At 41.6% G+C, this 17883-nt stretch overlaps 1 protein-coding gene across 1 annotated transcript in view; it reads right to left on the bottom strand.

Moving 5' to 3' along the window:
• LOC108800315 (vomeronasal type-2 receptor 26-like) overlaps window positions 1-7300 on the bottom strand; it is a gene marked incomplete at its 3' end in the record, with an annotated part of 16928 nt that extends 9628 nt beyond the window's left edge. The window contains exon 1 of the mRNA XM_018572291.1: window positions 7270-7300. Coding sequence (XP_018427793.1) covers window positions 7270-7300 — 31 coding nt within the window. The remainder of the gene's footprint in view (window positions 1-7269) is intronic.
• Window positions 7301-17883: the final 10583 nt, after the last annotated feature.

Genomic DNA, 17883 nt, shown 5'->3' with positions numbered 1-17883 from the left:
ATAATAATAATAAAAATATCTGAGAGTAGAGTCATGTATCTTGGTCTTTGAAATAATAATACAAATAGGCATAGTAAACTGAGTTAGTTGATAGTGCATGTTAGTAATAATATGAAGACAATATTTGAGACTCAGATGATGAATATATTAAGTACTTTGTGTACACTTTGTGATCATATCAATGAGGTACATCTGCTATCTAAGAGCCAACAATTTTAAAGCTACAGAGAGTCTGGCTGCAATTAATGTGTGGGTGATAAAGATCCACATATCATAGTGCTAGTTTAGGATCAGGGGTGATGGAGAAGTCAGTAACTGATGCAATGAACTGGAAAATGTCTCACCAGAAGGCAGTTAGTAGTCTGTAGATCCATAAAATATGTTGTCTCTCCAGCACATTGGAGATTGTTTTGGGAAAGTTGGAGGCAACTTCTGGAGTACCATCTGTGCAATAGATTTTGTGATGATTTCCAGTAGGCTAACCATCAGGAAGTCAGGAGTGGACAACACAGCTCATAGCACCATTGTTGGATTGGCCGGGAGAGTTCAAGTTTTTGTTCCCATTCTTCCATAGTTTCTAATTTCACTGATAGATTAGGGCCAGACAAGAGCAGATAGATATATCAAATGTGTTTTTATCTGGATCTATGGTCTTCATAAAAAGTGATAAGTTTCTTGATAAGGGGATTATCCTTAGTGATAAAGGTAGTTGCAGTAGTCTTTGCAAGGGATCCCATATGTTGAGCAAAAAATGATTTAAGTTACCAACAGTTTAGATGTTTCCCATCATTTAGAGTTTAGGTCTGTGACATGTGCACCTATGGAGGTCAGTGGTATCTGTTATGAATCAAGCACACTGCACTTGGGAGGATTGGGTCAGTGAGACCCAACCCTTAATGCAGCAGTAACAGTATCTGGGTAGCATTTGTTGGCATGGCCACTTAGCAGTGCAGCTCTGATCAATAGTTTAAGATCAATTTTTGAAGCATCCATTTTACATTTGTTTCCATAGTTTGGTAGAGTTAGAAGACCACCATTGTTTAGTTCAGTCTAAGATTGCTGTTTAATAATAATTGAAGATATTTGGGCTCCCCTCCCTCCATTGGATTTAAGGGAATACAGGCTTTTTTGCCAGATGTGTTATTACCTCAAATGTAGATGTCAACAGACAAGTCTGGACTTTTTATATAACTTTTATTTAACCCTTTTGTGAATGGGTAGGGGTACTTACCCCTTACTCATTCACAAGGGGGGCTGCATCTGGGTGCCCATTTATTAAAGGGCTACCCTGTTGTGAATAAACCACCTGCCTGCACCCCCACAACCAATGCTCCAGGGCTTGTAGGGAAGAGGCCATTGTCCCCATCAGCATGGGGACAAGGTGCTTTTCCAGGGGCGACCCTAGAAAAGCACCCTCCCAGTGCTGAGGGCATGTGGCCTGGTATGGGAGGGGGGCGCTCACTCATCCCCCCCTTTCCGGTCCTGCCAGGCCTATGCCCGGATTAAAGGTCTCGTAATGGATTTTAGGGGGACCCCACATTCCCCCCCATTTTTGCTGGTGGGGTTCCTCCATATAAGTCCTACCAGTCCATAAGGGTCTGGTATGACTTTGAAGGGGAACCCCACACACTTTTTTTACATGGGGTCCCTCCTCAATATTCCTACTAGACCTTAAGGGCCTGGTATGATGTTGAGGGGAACCCCATGCTTTTTTAAAAAAAAATGGAGTCCCTCCTAACATTCCTACCAGACCTAAAGGGCCTGGTATTGTTTGGGAGGAGAGAAATGCAAGCTAAAAAAAATATATATTTAGAAATGTCAGTTTTGCTGCAGCAGGTTTTATACATCGTACAGATGCACCACTTTATGGCCAATAACTTGCATATAAGGCATCAAAATGGAGACCTTTTATTCTCAATGTTCTACCCCCATAGGCTTGCATTGAATTTGAGTTTGAATACAAACTTTCTCCATATTCAAAAATTCGTATTCAAACTGAAAAGGGGGGTGCTCGGCCCATCACTATTACTGAACAAGTTGCTTCCATGGGAAGTCAAATGTAATCGCTAAATAGTTAAAAATTGATGAAGGTGCCCATGAGAATTAGAATTCACAATATGTATCCGCTTCAGGTTGGGGTGCTTAATTATAAACATGTAAGCCTGCAAAAAATGTGTTTAATTCAGTTTAGTTTTAGATTTTTACTTTATCTCATCTTTCGGGATTCGGGTCCGAATGTTAACTCAGTTCGGGATTAGGATTCCAATGAATATTAGTTGCAGCAAAGTGACGGAAAAAAGGAAAGAAAATTACTATTTTTACAGTCCACAGAAACAAAAATCTGAATTGAAATGTGTACGGATTTCAACTTTGAACAAAACAAATCACACATGTCTACTAAATTCATTGCCAACATTTAAGATTTAAAGTCTTTAACTTTATAGAGGGGAATTTCCCCATATTCTTCATATTCTTTGAGCAGCTGCTTTTAGGATGGTAGTGATTGCAAAGGGTTTGTTTGAACCTTGCCATACACTTTACAACCATCGCAAGACTTTTGTCTTGCGATGGTTGTAAGGTAATTAAAAGCTTGTACGATCCGCCCATCTTGGACAGGCAGATCGTACTTGCGATCATCGAAAACCCGCCCCGCTGAGGGGCGGGCTTCCGATGAGTCCAATGCCGCACGGGCAGTGTGCCCTTGTGCACACCGACCCATTCGGCATTTGTCTCCCGAGAACGGCACTAACCCGCCGACAATCGTACAATTCTCGGTGGGTTTTCAAGCCTGCACGGGAGACAAAAGACATGCAACCGTACAGTAGAAACAGTTGCACGCCTTCCATACACCTGCCGATTATCGCACGATCGCAGGATTTTCTGCGATTATCATACCATAAATCGGCAGGTGTATGGGCACCATTACAAACCATAATCAGATCAATTAACCTCCTGGTCCTGCCTGGGGCTAGCTTCTCAGCAACAAATCTAACCTGATCAGGATGTATTAATTGAGGGATAATAGAGAGTAATCTGTCTGTTAACAATGTAGCATAGATCATAAGGTGTCGGTGTTTAATAAGAATCGGCCTGTAGTTTTCTAGGTCTGACAAGGACTTTTCAGGCTTGGGGATTGTTGCAATAAGCGTGCCAAACATTTCCTTGTGTAATACACCTTTAGTGGCTGCTTGGTTTTATTCCTGGCATAAGTGAGGTGCAAGTCAACAAAAGTCTTGGTATTACTCGACACTAAATCCATCCAGCCCTGGAGCCTTGTGTACGGAAGATTTTTAATCAGCGGCTCCACCACAAAAAATGGTGCTGATAGAGTAGCTAGTTGATCATTAGAAATTTTGGGACGATGCACTGCGTATGGCAATCTTTAAATATCAACAAGTGAGGGGTAGATTGCTTTTGGAGCCCTGTAGGTTACAGAGAGAAGAGTAATACACTAAAACAATTAGTCATCTCTAATGAAATAGAGACCCTGCCTTGGTCAGTGAGCTCTGATATTTCCAGTATATGGCTTGCCTCCTTTTCTCACAGGCTCTTATTTTGATTAACAAGCCCCTAATACATGTTTTATGAGCATTCTGTACCAGAACGTCATCTTGTAGAAAATGGTAGAATTCCAAACATGGGGATATCAATACTGATTGGTGTTTACATGTCTTCTCCAACCTAAAAGTGTTTATTAGAGCTTCTACCTGTCAGCAACGTGTTTGATTACTAGCTCTTAGGCAGTCATGCCTTTTGGCTGATTTTTTTGTGTGTTCTCATTCTTGTTGTTTTTGAATTCTAATTTTACTTTCTTTTTTAGCTGCAGTTTTTTTATGTAACGTTCTTTTGGAAGGTGTTTTTTTTTAATTTCTTTTGGGATATTATAGGGGGTTATTCACAAAGCTACCAAAGGCAGCTGAGTGAATAACCGACCTGAAGTGAAGGGAGCCGAACGCTGTTCAGCTATTCACTTCAGGCTTGTACAGCTGATTTGAGCCATACACCGACTAAAATCAGCCGTACATCAGCTTGCTGTGGCTGGCTTCGGGTCGGCCAAACATGCTTAGCGTGTTCGGCCGACCCGAAGTGCAGAACGAGTTCGACTCAGCCGATCCAGAAGTGACAGCTAGCTTTGCCTAACTGTTTTCTATTGGCCGGGACCAGCTGTCATTATAATAAGAGCTGGCTCTGCTAAGCTCTCATGGTAATGACAGATCAGCTTCCCCTGGTGTTGTGGAAATTTTATTTGGACTTTGGTGGATGTTTTTCTTAGGATGTGTTTTTAGTAGATTGTCTATGTGAATATTGTCATCATGTCTCTCAGTGTCAGGTTTGCCAGGGTTATGCTCTATGGACCGCAGCCAGGGTTAATCAGCTCTGAGGATAAACCATCGGAGTGGATTGTCACGGCAGCTGAGTTATACTGGACCACAGCTGCGGAATTGCTATTATGGTTAACTATGAAAACGGTGGATCAGTGAAGGTTCCCTATTACACTTAGTGGAAATCATATGGCGTTTTCCCTGCAGATAAACTCACATTCATGGGAATAGTAGTATAGTTCTATTAGGCATTGTTCACTGAACAATGCTGAGGGGAATTTGCGCCAGTGGTAACGGCGAGAGTATATGCACGGGTCTGATCGGAGCAACGTTCACAGTTAACATGCGGATTCCTTTGTGTAGTCTTTTGGCGCAAACTCCGCTGCACGTGGTTTTCATTGTTAACTGGTGTGCATGGAGTTCACATGAACTAGCAGCTGGGAGCTGTGCACGTTGTACTGCACGTTCACGAACATATACTCCCATTTCTATTGTCTATTCAAATGTATACATGTGTCTCATTGGCTGACTCTGTGTTATGTAAATGTGTTGTACATCAATAGTATGCAATCTGTTGGAGGGACTGATTAAGGACTACTTAGTAGAGTTTGTTCAGGATAATGGCATAGTAAATGACAATCAGCACAGATTTAGGAAAGACAGTTCCTGCCAGACCAACCTACTAACATTCTACGAAGAGGTGAGTAGAGGTCTGGATAGAGGGAGGCCGGTAGATGTGGTATATCTGGATTTTTCTAAAGCATTTGACACAGTACCTCATAAATGCTTACTACACAAGCTGAGATCGATGGGCATAGATGAAATGGCGTGTACATGGATAGAGAACTGGCTACAGGAACGGGTCCAGAGAGTATCGATAAATGGCTCCTTTTCAGATTGGTCTAGGGTCATGAGCGTCATGCCCCAGGGATCAGTGCTGGGCCCCATGCTATTCATCCTGTTTATTAATGATATCGGGGAGGAGTAAATAGTCATGTTTCCGTGTTTGCTGATGACACCAAAATCGGGAGGGTAATAGACACAGACTTATACATTATAACATTACAGGGGGACCTGGATAAAGTTGGGGAGTGGGCAAATATATGGCAGATGAGGTTCAATGTTGATAAATGTAAAGTTATGCACTTTGGAGTTAAAAATGGCAAGAGGATGACATAATTAATGGGAACTCCACTAGGGAAGTCACAAATGGAAAAAGATCTGGGGGTCGTTGTAGACCACAGGTTGAATAATAGCTTGCAGTGCCAGACCACGGTAAACAAGGCGAGCAGAGTACTATCTTGTATTAAAAAGGGAATGTACTGCAGAGACAAGGCTATACTTTTGCCACTTTATAGATCGCTGGTTTGGCCACATCTGGAATATGCGATCCAGTTTTGGTCACCAATCTACAGAAAGGATGTCCTTGAACTAGAGAGAGTCCAGAGAAGGGCAACCAAACTAATTAGGGGATGGAAGACCAAAGCTGAGACAAGGTTACAAAACTTAAATATGTTAACACTGGAAGTGAGGAGATTAAGGAGGATATGATTTTCTTGTACAAGATGTTCAATGGAAATAGCAACATCAGCAATAAACTCTTTACGACAACCTCCATAACAAAGACTAGAGGTCACCATCTAAAACTAGTGGAGAAAAATTTAATCACAAGCGGCGTAGGGGCTTCTTCACAGTAAGAGCGGTCAGGGTATAGAACTCGTTGCCACAAGCAGTGATCTCAGTTAAGAGTGTTGAATCGTTCAAAAAGCATTTGGACGATTTCCTCAGAGAGCGCAAAATACTGGGGTAGAGGAAAACTTAAGCAGAAGATGACACATGGACTCATCCACAGGCATACACATGTAGTTTCACATGCATACACCCTATAGGTTGGACTTGATGGAACCGTGTCTTTTTTCAACCTCAAATGCTATGTAACTATGTAACTATGTATTGAGGAATTGATTGGCTGTTGTGGCCATCCTTTCCTGCTGTTATGCCTTTGTGCCCTATAAATAAACAGAGCTCCCTGCACTAGGCATGACTTTCTACTGAGCATCCAATGTGAGAACAGCTTGTGTCTGTTTTACTTGGTACCGCTGAGCACGCTCCATCATATTATACAGAAGAGCAGAGAACTGTGCTTTTAGCGCAGCAGATTTCTATGCGCATAGGCGTATATTAATATCCACAACACTTGGTTACCAAGTAACCAGGGCACGCTAAACTTTCATTACCATGAGAGTCAGCAGAGCCGGCTTTCGTATCACCGTCGGCTCAGCATCCCCTGGTTACCTGACGCTGATCTGTCTCTGCAAGTGGCCAGAGCCAACCGTGATACGATGGCTGGCTCCAACCAGCTGTCAGTAGCCGGCCGATGGCTGGCCATTCGGCCAGCTTCGGCTTTCACCTTGGCTCAGTCAAGCCTTCGGCTCGACTAAGCCGCTCATCCAACTTCGGGAGCTGTACGACCTATAGTGAATAGCCCGTACAGCTGCCCTTTTGCTCTACTGAACTGAAGGGCTCAGACGGCTGAACCCGTAGCTACAGCTGATCCTTCGGCTAGCTTTGTGAATAACCTCCATAGTTTCAGTTTTGTGTTTGGAGTGAGAAAAGCACAGTGTTCCATTTTTGCTGATACACGTGTACATAGGGATACACGTGTAAAGTGCGGAAACGTCCATAGTTAATAAAGTCCAACCTGGATAAAAAATATCAATGCATTTCAATTTCATAATGAAGTCATTAGTATCACGTGTATAAGAATGAAGGGCTTTCACCATAGGTTGTAGAAAATGGTCTAATAACATGGCTAATGGTTGTAATACTGAACCAGTTCCGGCCACTATGCGCCTAAAAGTGAGCGGATCATATCCCTTATGGATCTTTGGTAAGCCATATATTACTGGTGTGCGAGCATGTTGGTTATAGAGCCACTCGGCAATACCCTCAGAGATCCATCTCTGGTCCAGGGCCATGTTGGTCAGAGATGCCAGTTTGTTCAGGATCGAGTTTAAAGGGTCTCGTGGGATTGGGAGATATGTAGAAAGATCGGATAGAAGATTACAAATGCCAATTTTGTAGTTGACATAGTCTATAATAATAATGGCACCCCCTTTGTCGGCAGGTTTTATGATGATATAATCATCTTCCTGCAATGATTTTAGGGAGGTCAATTCCACTCTGTTTAAATTAGAGTGGTGTGAGCGATTATGTGTCCTTCTCCTGTCAGTGATGTTACGAGTGTCATACTGTATCTGACAGTTTTGATGAAGGTCTCAATAGAAGCAAATTGGCCAGGTGTATAAATTAACTTTTGTTCTTGAATTTGATAGTAGACAAATCTATGCCTTTGGTGCAGGTTTGATGGCAAAAGTGCTGTTTCAACTTCAGGGAGCGTTCAAGTTTGAAGGTGTCAATTTCAAACTGAAAATCATTAAAGCGTGGTGATGGACAAAACGAAAGTCCCTTGCTGACAACATGACTTTCACTGTCAGAGATGGTTCTAGACGAAAGGTTGATTATCGGACATTCTTGAGTCTTTGCTGTCTCGTATTGATGGATGGCCCCCGAGTTTCTTCTTCTTACTACCTCTTCGGGTACGTTTCTTCCGGTCCTTCCTAAAAAAGGAGTGGATGAAGAGGCTGATCCAGCGATGGTCATGGTGTCCTGTAATTGTGTTGATGGTGCATCGCTATCCGTGGAGGGATTTTCAGCTCACTAGAGCTAGTATTTTGTTTATTACAGCGTTGTCTTGTTCCCCCACGTGAGGAGGCACCACCCCTCGTCTTTGAAAGGTGTTCCCGGTCAGCCAGGGGTATACCGTTCCATCCTGGTAGTCTTGGCATACTTGCTTAAACTTCTCCCATTTGGCAGCGCAAATTTTATCAGCATATGTACGTGTTTTAGATTCAATTTTTTCAATTTCTGCATTAAAGGCAATATCATCTGCCATTTTGCTACGGATCTTGGTCTCATGTAACATAATGTCCTTATTAATTTGACATAGCTGTGTTTTAATCTCCTCAATCACAAGGAACATGTAGTTGAACAAATTTTGTGTAGAGATTGCACACCATTTGTCACAGAAGTCTCGGCTCTGTCTGCCTATAGTCAGTTGATTTCCTATACGGAACCCTCTTGGGATTTTTTTCGCTCTGAAGTATTCAGAGAGTGTGAATCCATGTAGCTCTAAATCAACGTGTTTCTTTTTGAGCCTTTTCAGGTCTCTGAAGAGATCCATTGCAGAGTCAGAGCTGAATGCTGCAATTGGATTGGCAGTAAATAGCATAGCGTCGATTTCACGTTTGTTGAATGCACAAGTATAGGTTGTATCCTCAGAATGTTCGCCCTGTGGTTCCATGATGTACCGTGAATATTGTATCACGATCCATGGAATAACAACAGGAGAAAAAATGTGGATGTCCAAATGATTGGACTAAAAATAAACGTACCCAAAGGGCGGCCTCCTTGCTTGGGTGCAGGATGAGATGCCAGAAAGTACAGATGTAGATCGATGGAGGAGCACTCCGCACACCTCACAGCAGTCCCGGCCAATAAGCAATGTGGTGCTCGTAGTGATAACGATGGTGCTGTGCAAACACAGAACAAAGAAGCAGATCACCAGCACTCAATAATAAAGATGATTATGTCCTTTTTATTGGACAAAGACGTCACAGTGATCCAAAAAGCCGACGTTTCGGGGGCCGTGCAGGGTCCCTTCCTCAAGGCGGAAAGACGTGACAATATAATAACCCTCATACACCACATATATATCCCATGGAGTTAATCAATTAAGGATACACACACCCCCAGTGATGTCACAATGGCGGCAAAAAAAACGCCATATTTAAAAATCCAAAACTATTTAAAAAACAACAAATCATAACTGACAAAAATAATTGATAGATCTTATCCACAATCAGATGATCCAGGTCGGTGCTGTGGCTGCATAGTGGTCATCATAGCCGTAACGTAAGCATAAGGACACTCAATAGCATTGCAGTCTAGGATTGCAGATGAGTGCATGAATCTCCGCCCCCCACCCCGATGTGCCGGCGAGGACAATACGCGTCATCGGTCACTGGGGAAACAGAGAGACGCAACTCTCAGCTATCACGCGGCGCAGGCGCCGGGGATGTTTTGCTTGTCAAGGTTGTGCAGTCCTGAGCAGGTCCTCGCAGTGAAGATTGTGTGAATTGGGAGGAAGTATTTTTCTAGGTGGACTGCACCTAGGAAGTTAATTAAGGATAAAGTACTAAAAATGCCATAGTCCTTTCAATTATTTAAATATAAGGGGTGAAGGAGGAGTCCCATGTACAAACCAGTTACTCCTCAGAATAATTACAGTGCAGTTTCATAAAATGACTTCACTTTATTATTTTTCGCAGGGTGGTCTTGAAGGCAAAGATAAAAGTCATAGAACCTACCTGTGTGTATCCATAGATTGCAAGTATTTGTGCCATTGGAATTGTTGTCACTGAATACTGATCTCCAATAAAACCCACCGGTTGACCTTCTCCAGAACATGAGTAATTAGGGACTGCCTTCTGTGGTCCAGATAAAATGCTTAGAACATTCCTTACGGCCATACTAGGATGTAAACATGAATCTAGAACATGAAATCCCAGAGTGATATTGGGCAAAATTTCTGGATTTAGGTTAATGTTGCGAATAGTAGAAAGAAATGCCAAAACATTTACAGGGAATTGTTCATAAAAACTATAAAGGCAAAAAAAGTCTGTTAGATGAGGGTACATTGTAAAATGAATTTACAATTATTGATCTTGGATGGTCTCCTCCACACCACTGACAAGGCACTGACCTGTCCCTGCTCCACTGAAACAAGCTAAATACCAACTTTCCACTGGAATGATCAGAGATTGGGGTAAGTCTTTGTGGGAGAAGCTGGACTCAGCAGTGGAAGCTTTTCTAAAGGAGGCTGTGCCATTGAGGATGATCTCTGTGGAGCAGAGACAGGTAAGTGTCCGGGTTGTCAATGGTGTTGGGGGAGGAATTGGAGGCCACTACACATAGGTCCACAAAATTTGGTCTCACACTTTTTAACTATTAATAATTAACAGCATAATATTCATGTTCAATAAGTGATGAGCGAATGTTAAAAAATCAGTTATGACTCCTATGTAAAGCTTGAGGAAATCTGAGTTAATAACTGCCTTATTCAGTCAGGTTATTAGTTTAGCTTTAATTTGATAAACAAAGACAATCCTATTTTTATTTTGTTATGAAGACAAGCAAAAACTATAAATCAAATTAAATAATGAATATAACAATTTGCAATTGCATACATTTACCAATAAATGACAAAAAGATTGACAGTTGTCTATATCTGAACTTTTTTATTTTAGAACATGTAGGGAAGGGTTAAAACTAGGGATGCACCGATACTAGAATCGATGCCGATTCCGAGTATTTGGGCAAGTACTCGTACTCGCCCAAATGCTCTGATGCCTAGCACGTTCAGGAAGCCGGGCAGCGTGTAATGATGCGCTGCCTGGCTTCCTGATTGGTGTGGAAGCTGGCCAATCAGGAAACAACTGCTACAACGCTAACACTTTATACTACATATGTATATGTTTTTATTGCATCCCAACATGTTTTCTGGCATTAGGACAAGGCTGTATAAGGGGTTCCCACATAGATTAGACTGAATCAGGGCTCATTTTAGCATTTTAGTGTGATGGGTAGTGTGTTATACTTTTTTGTTTTTATTACTTTTTTGGAGCTTTCAAACAGTACACTCCATTCAGGCAAAGCAGTGTGGTGTACTGCTCTGTTGTGCATTGCCCTTCAGTGCGGTCCAGCATGTCTAAACTTTTTACAACACACTGCACAGCAGATCGCACCTGTGTTGTGGAGTGAATGGAGCACATAGGAAATAATTGGTTTCTCTTTGTTGACATTGTTCAATTGCTGAAAAACACCAGTCACTGCATCTAATGAGAACAGGCCCTCATAGTAACTATCAGGCTGTGCCCACCCACAACAATAATCCTCAGCCACTATGTATGCCTGCCTGACAGATGCAGTGACCGGTCAGACATTTCAGTAATGCCGAGCCTGTGATTTCACTTGGCTGAGTGTTACTGAGCTGCACTGAGGATGGAGGGTTCACTATGGATGCTCAGGATACAGTGTGTCTGTGTACCACAAATGGCCGGGTTTGCACCAAATTCATGAATCTCTTTCAAACAGGTACACAATTCTGTGGCAAGCACTGATATTTGTCATTCTAGTGCATGATGGAGTTCTAAGGAGAATCTTACACACTTTTTATTAATTCCAGGGATTCTATCCAATTCATTTCAATCCAACATATATCCATTAACAGTATGTCCATCAAGAACACCATTTACCTTCTGTCACATCATAAGCTATTATTGTTTTTGAAACACTCTATGCGGCTGATTTACTAAAGGAAAATAGTCTGTTCACTTTGCAAGGGAATTTGCCATAAACTTATTTGCCTTCAGTAAATCAAACCCAATGCATCTAGTTCATTTTACGAATGAATGTATTGAAAATATCTCCACCAAAGGAATGAATAACATCCTTTCATCCTGACTGCACAGCAATTGCAGACATGGATCACAGAGGTTATTAGACCACGTCTAATGCAAATAACAGGTATCTATTTCCTGTTCCTACAAGTTATCCTGGGTTGTCCTGGGTTTTCTCCGCTATGACATTTCTTTAAAACCATAGAGTATTGTTAGGCAGTGCCAATACCATAACTTGTTTATGGACTATTGTGTATTGTGTAGAGCAAATACATGATAACAGCGCCCAGGTGACCCCCATGATGTCACCATGACCTCATATAGCTTCCAAAAACAAATCATAAATAATCTGAGTGAAGTGTAAAAAGCAAATAGCAAACCCACTGCCCCTAATCTTCATGCCAGGACATTAATAAGATCATTATAAGGTTAAAAACAGCAGCTTCATTGCATGAAATGGCCAGGACCAGAGCCAGCCTTCTGTAGGCATTGGAGGAGTGGAGCAATGCCCTAACTCCATGCTACCTCAAGGTTCTCTACTGAGCATTCTCAGCCAGCTATGCCCAAACTCTAATTTGCTCAGAAGATAGAACTGATCATGTGCAGCCCTGCTTAGGGGGGATACATGCATACATGACTGGTGTTATCTCTTCTCTCCCTGTCATCCTGCAGGCAGAGAGACACCTTTTGGCACTGTCTAAGCAACATTTGTACCCTCCTGTCTGTCAATTATCTTAACAGTGAATTGAGGGACGGTAGCAGGAGAACATTCAGCATAGTCAGTATATTTCTAGGGACCAATTCTATGACTAGAAGATGTCAGGGAAGAGGTATCAGTGCAGGAAATTAACTATTAACCTTCATTTTCCTTGTATCTACTCTGTCCTCAATAGCTCTCCAGCCTTTTTCAGCATTTAATATCTCAGGGCCTCAGTATAAATTCCTCTCACCATTTCCACTGCCACAGCAAGCAAGTACCAAAAGAGGTGGTGTAGTATCAATAATAATGACCATCACAATATTTTATATTATGATATCATTGTTAGTAGTCCTGCACACAATTACTCTATAACACCATTATATATTTTATTTTTAAGCTGTGGATTTTTGTAGAACTTCATACAACTGTCTTCAAAGTGTCCAGCTGAGGAGACACTCAGGAATATTATAGCTCATGAAGACTGTGTTAGGCACACAGAGTTAAATTCAGTGCTGACCAGAATGACCAAAAGCTCAGAGAGCAATAAATCTACATTGCTAAGACAGAGAAACCAAATGTACTCACTGCATTCAGAAATGTCTATTGTATCCATTTGTCCCATGCATACTGCTACTGGTCAGCATTGCACAGGAGAAAGAAATCAGTTGATTTGTCTGCAGTGAGTTGGAAGCTTTAGAAGCTGCCCTGTGTCTGTGGATATTCAGACTATCGGCACTCACACTGGTTTTTTTATCACATTTTATTATGAATGCATAACCTGGTAATAATTGTAATATACGGTAATTACTGAACTGTACACAATGGTGTTCTTGAGGACAGATTTTTTAAAATCAGAGTGAAAAAAAGCAGAGACATTTTGGAAGCTGCTATTACCAACTTGCTTTTGTCATCCTGACCCTGGCTTCTGTACATAGATGGTCACTGACCTGCAACAGATAAGCAGCCAATAAAGTCTGGGTAGTCTGCCATCCTGCATGATCGTTCCAGGGATTGTCTAGTTTATGAATCAAAGATCAATATCACAATGCTGAAACTTACACCTCTCCTTCTGCAAATATTTGTTGCCTGCCCAACACATTGATCCTCACAGCTTCAGCTCTTCATTAACCTCACAGACCTGTGAAAAAACTATACAACTGCCTGACTGTCTGAGTCAGAGGCAACTCGTATATTTTCATCTTCACATGACCCCTTTAATTTTCTAATCATTGGTTGTGACATATTTCCTGAACATTTCATCAATTACATTTAATCAAATAAGCAACTCAAAGAAGAACAAAGAAAAATGTTAAATGATGATGTAAAATTCTACTTACTCCCTACAGCAAAGTATCTGGGTATTGTTTTCTGTGAAATTTGCAACAGATGTATGCATGGTGAAGACTCCTCCAATGATAAGGTCACCATCTTGATAAAATTCTATTTCTGCTTCTCTGATCCCAAGCTGGAATTTAAAGCTCTGCGCTGAACTCAGAGTGCTGTATACATAAAATGTCATCCACAGGACAATCCAGAAGAGCTGGTCTTTATAGGTAATAAATGGCGATAACGTTTTGATCATCATATACAGAGAAAACAAAAAAAACTCTGTCACGGACTGTGTAGAGAATTCTGTGATATTATACTGAACATTGATCAGTGACATCCCCACAGTAAGTTAGTGACAATGTCATCATCTCTCCTCTCCTCTCTCCTTTTATACACTTCAGTGTCATACATTTCTCATTGTTCTAAATATGATTCTTCATTCTGCATCTACTTTCAGCTGTTTTCCCAGCTGAACTTTCTATAAAATGCATCATTGTAAATCTGGTGATTTTATTTTTTCAAAGATATATATAAAAATATTTTTTTTCAACAATAACACACAAAGAGCTTTAAAAATATACAAACTGACTATGTATGCCAGAGTTATATTACTGCAATTCTTCCGTCTCTTTCAATATGATGTTTTCAGTGGTGGAATTAATATTATTATTATTTTATTTAAAATGCAAAATATTTTACAATATTAAAATCTAATACAGTGGTACCTCGGTTCACAAACTTAATTGGCTCCACGATTCTGGTCGTGAACCGAATTGGTCACGAACCGAATCAAATTTCCCCCTTAGGTTCAATGTAAATCAGGTTAATCCTTTCTGATCGCTATGATCGTGGTCGGGAACAGAATACAGTTTTCCCATAGGGCTCAATGTAAAGGAGGTTAATCCATTCTGAACCATATGTAAAACAATTAATTTACCACAAAAATATGAAACAAAGTACAGTACAGTATGAAGAGAGGGAACACTAACCTTTCTTGGGGCGACTTCTGGCGTGGAGGAGAGGAAGGTGGGTGTGGAGGAGGTTAATTGGAGGGAGAGTCCCCCTCCATAAGGATATCGTGGAGATATCCTTCAAGGATTTCCTCTCTTCTTTGTTTCTTAGCCGCAGGGTAAATTTTGTAGAAAAACCTGTCTGTGACAAACAATGTCACTTGTTCTTTCCTGCGCTGCATAACCCGCCGGAAATGAGAGACCACGTTGTTGTTCATCAGATTGAAGACTCTTGTTACAGTTATGTTGGGGTGGTGCTTCTCAAAGAAATCCTGGCACTCCTCCCTGTCTTCCTCTTCCTCAGTGGAATGCTCCTCAACCAGCTCCCTCTGGAGTTCAGCAAGTTATTGCATCGTCAGCTCCTCCTTATGGTCCTCAACAAGCTCCTCAATGTCTGCACCATCAACGTTCAGACCCATACTCTTGCCCATGGACACAATCTCCTCCACTACCTGTGCATCAGACTCTTCCGTGTCATGTTCAGTGACATATTTTGGCCACAGCTTCCTCCAGGCTGAGTTTAAGGTCCAGTACTTGACATCTTCCCAGGCTTTGTCAATGAGGTTTATACAGTGGAGGACATTGAAATGTTTCTTCCAGAACGCTTTCAGAGTCAAGGACATCTCTTAAGTGACATTAAAACACCTGGTGAAGAGTGCCTTTGTGTACAGCTTCTTGAAGTTGCAGATAACTTGCTGGTCCATGGGCTGCAGAAGAGGTGTTGTGTTGGTGGGAGGAACTTGACTTTTATGAAGTCATATTCATCATCCATATCATTCACCATGGCTGGAGGGTGTGCTGGGGCTTTGTCCATCAGAAGAAGGCACCTTTCAGGCAATTGGTTGTCAGAAAGATATTTTTTAACACTGGGTTCGGACACCTTGTGCAGCCATTCCATGAACAATTGCTTTGAACAATTGCTTTGTGACCCAAGCTTTCGCATTGGCCCTCCACATGACAGGCAGTCTGGCCTTGTTCACATTCTGTTCCTTGAATGCACGAGGGGTCTGGGAATGGTACACCTGTAGTGGCTTAATCCTCAGATCGGCGCTTGCGTTCAAACACAGCAAAAGGGTCAATCTGTCCTTCATGTGGTGGAACCCCGGCAGTGCCTTTTCCTCATGCGTGATATAGGTTCTGTTCGGCACCTTCGAAAAGAGCCCTTTTTCATCGCAGTTGAACGCTTCTTGAGCAACATATTCTTCTGCCTTCATGAATTCCGCAAAGTCTTTCTTGTAGTCTTTCTTGTAGGCTTCTGCAGCGGCCTTGTCAAAACTGGAAGGCTCAGCATGTCTTATCACTGTGGATGCCACTTATCTTGCAGAATGTATCAAACCACCCTCTACTGGCTTTAAATTCATCACAAGATAAACTTGTAGAGGGGTTTGGTTGCAGTAAATCCTCCTCTGTGTAGTGTGATCCAAACTTTCATCTATGAGAGCCTCCATCTTGGAGCATAAATAGGAAAGGATGAGTTGGGTGCAGGTTTGCCAGGAGGCAGGCCAATCCTCCTTAAAGGCACAGGGACACACCAGAAGCCCCACACATCACAGTGGCAGCTGAAGCCCCTCAGCGTGTCCCCAAACCAATTCTAACAGTTATGCAACTAAAACCTCAGTTTTTATCCTAATAGTTAAACAATTACATTTTTTTTGCAGGCTATCTGGTAAGGGTGCTGGGAAATGTTTGCCCTTCTATGTGCACCTTGCTGGTTATGAACTGATGATTTTGTTAAAGTTGTGCAACTAAAACTTCTGTTTTTAACTCTTAAAGTTAGACTGTAATTTTTTTTGCAGGCTGGCTGGTAAGTGTGCTGGGAAATTTTTGCTTTTGTACTGTGTAGATCCCTTCCATGTGTACCTGACTTTAAAGCTGGTTATGAATTGATGAGTGTGTTTGACATTTGTTTCACTTGTTTGTTTGTGAACACACGCAGGTTACTAGAACACACAATGGTTATGTGGCCCTGTTGGCAGATGTTTGGTGTTTTGCCCACCCCTCTATTCTATTGCTTGAGGATGTCCCAATCATCTGTGAATATTTCTATTTCCCATACTGTACAATTGTAGATAGAAAATAGAATTTTTGATTTAACAGTAAAATCCCTTTTTCGGAGTACAGTGAAGGACACCGGACATGTCCCTCAATGTCCACTATTGCTTGCTAAAGAAACTAGATATTTCCTGGAGTGGGAGGGTTTATATGAGGGTCCTCACAGCTCTGGAAAGTGTCCAGTTATCTGATGATACCTGCAAATTACTCTGAATCTGCCTGTGCGATCAAGAAATGGATTTGACTGACAGGTTAAGGCAAAAAAGGGTTAAACACTCTGCCAAGTGTTTATAGCTGTTTGTTTTCCAGATGGTTAGATTCACCCCCTTCAATCATTCTGGTGACTATGGTCATGAAGACAAAAAACATAAAGAAATACTTGTGGAGCTGTTATGTGTGCAAGCAGTTAGGAGAAATAATCCAATTAGGAAAAAGGTCCTGGTTATTGTCCTCAATTTGGGGAGATTTCCTCTCATTTCCTTTTGCAACTGGAAGACAGGATGTCAAATAAAATTTCTAGCAGGACACAGACTGCAAAAAAGAACTGTTTTAACCCTTCCTTTGTTATATACAATGCTAAAATCAAAAGTTTAGACTATACTTACACTTTAAAACCTTAAAATCAATCCCTGCATTTCCCTATCCACACTGAGGAGCAGTGATTGAAAGTTCCAGGGTTCTACCACTCCATTTAGAGGAATATCAGTTATAACCAATAGCCTGGCTAATGGCAACCCCAAGCTGTGGAAGGACAGGACACACAAGCCACCTGCACCTGATACTGATTTCCATCTGTCTTTTTCTCCTATAATCTCTGCTACCCTTGGCCAGTGAAGAAACAAGAGGGTGCCTACTCCCACTTCATGAGGTCCTGAATTTAAACATAGAAAATCATCCTCCTCGTGTGTGTCATGGAAGCCTCCATATATGGTGAACCTGGAGGGGACTGA

The sequence above is a fragment of the Nanorana parkeri genome, unplaced genomic scaffold (genome assembly GCF_000935625.1).
Source record: "Nanorana parkeri isolate BGI_ZX_2015 unplaced genomic scaffold, ASM93562v1 scaffold1988, whole genome shotgun sequence".
NCBI lineage: Eukaryota > Metazoa > Chordata > Amphibia > Anura > Dicroglossidae > Nanorana > Nanorana parkeri.
This window is presented reverse-complemented; position numbering and strand designations above follow the sequence as displayed.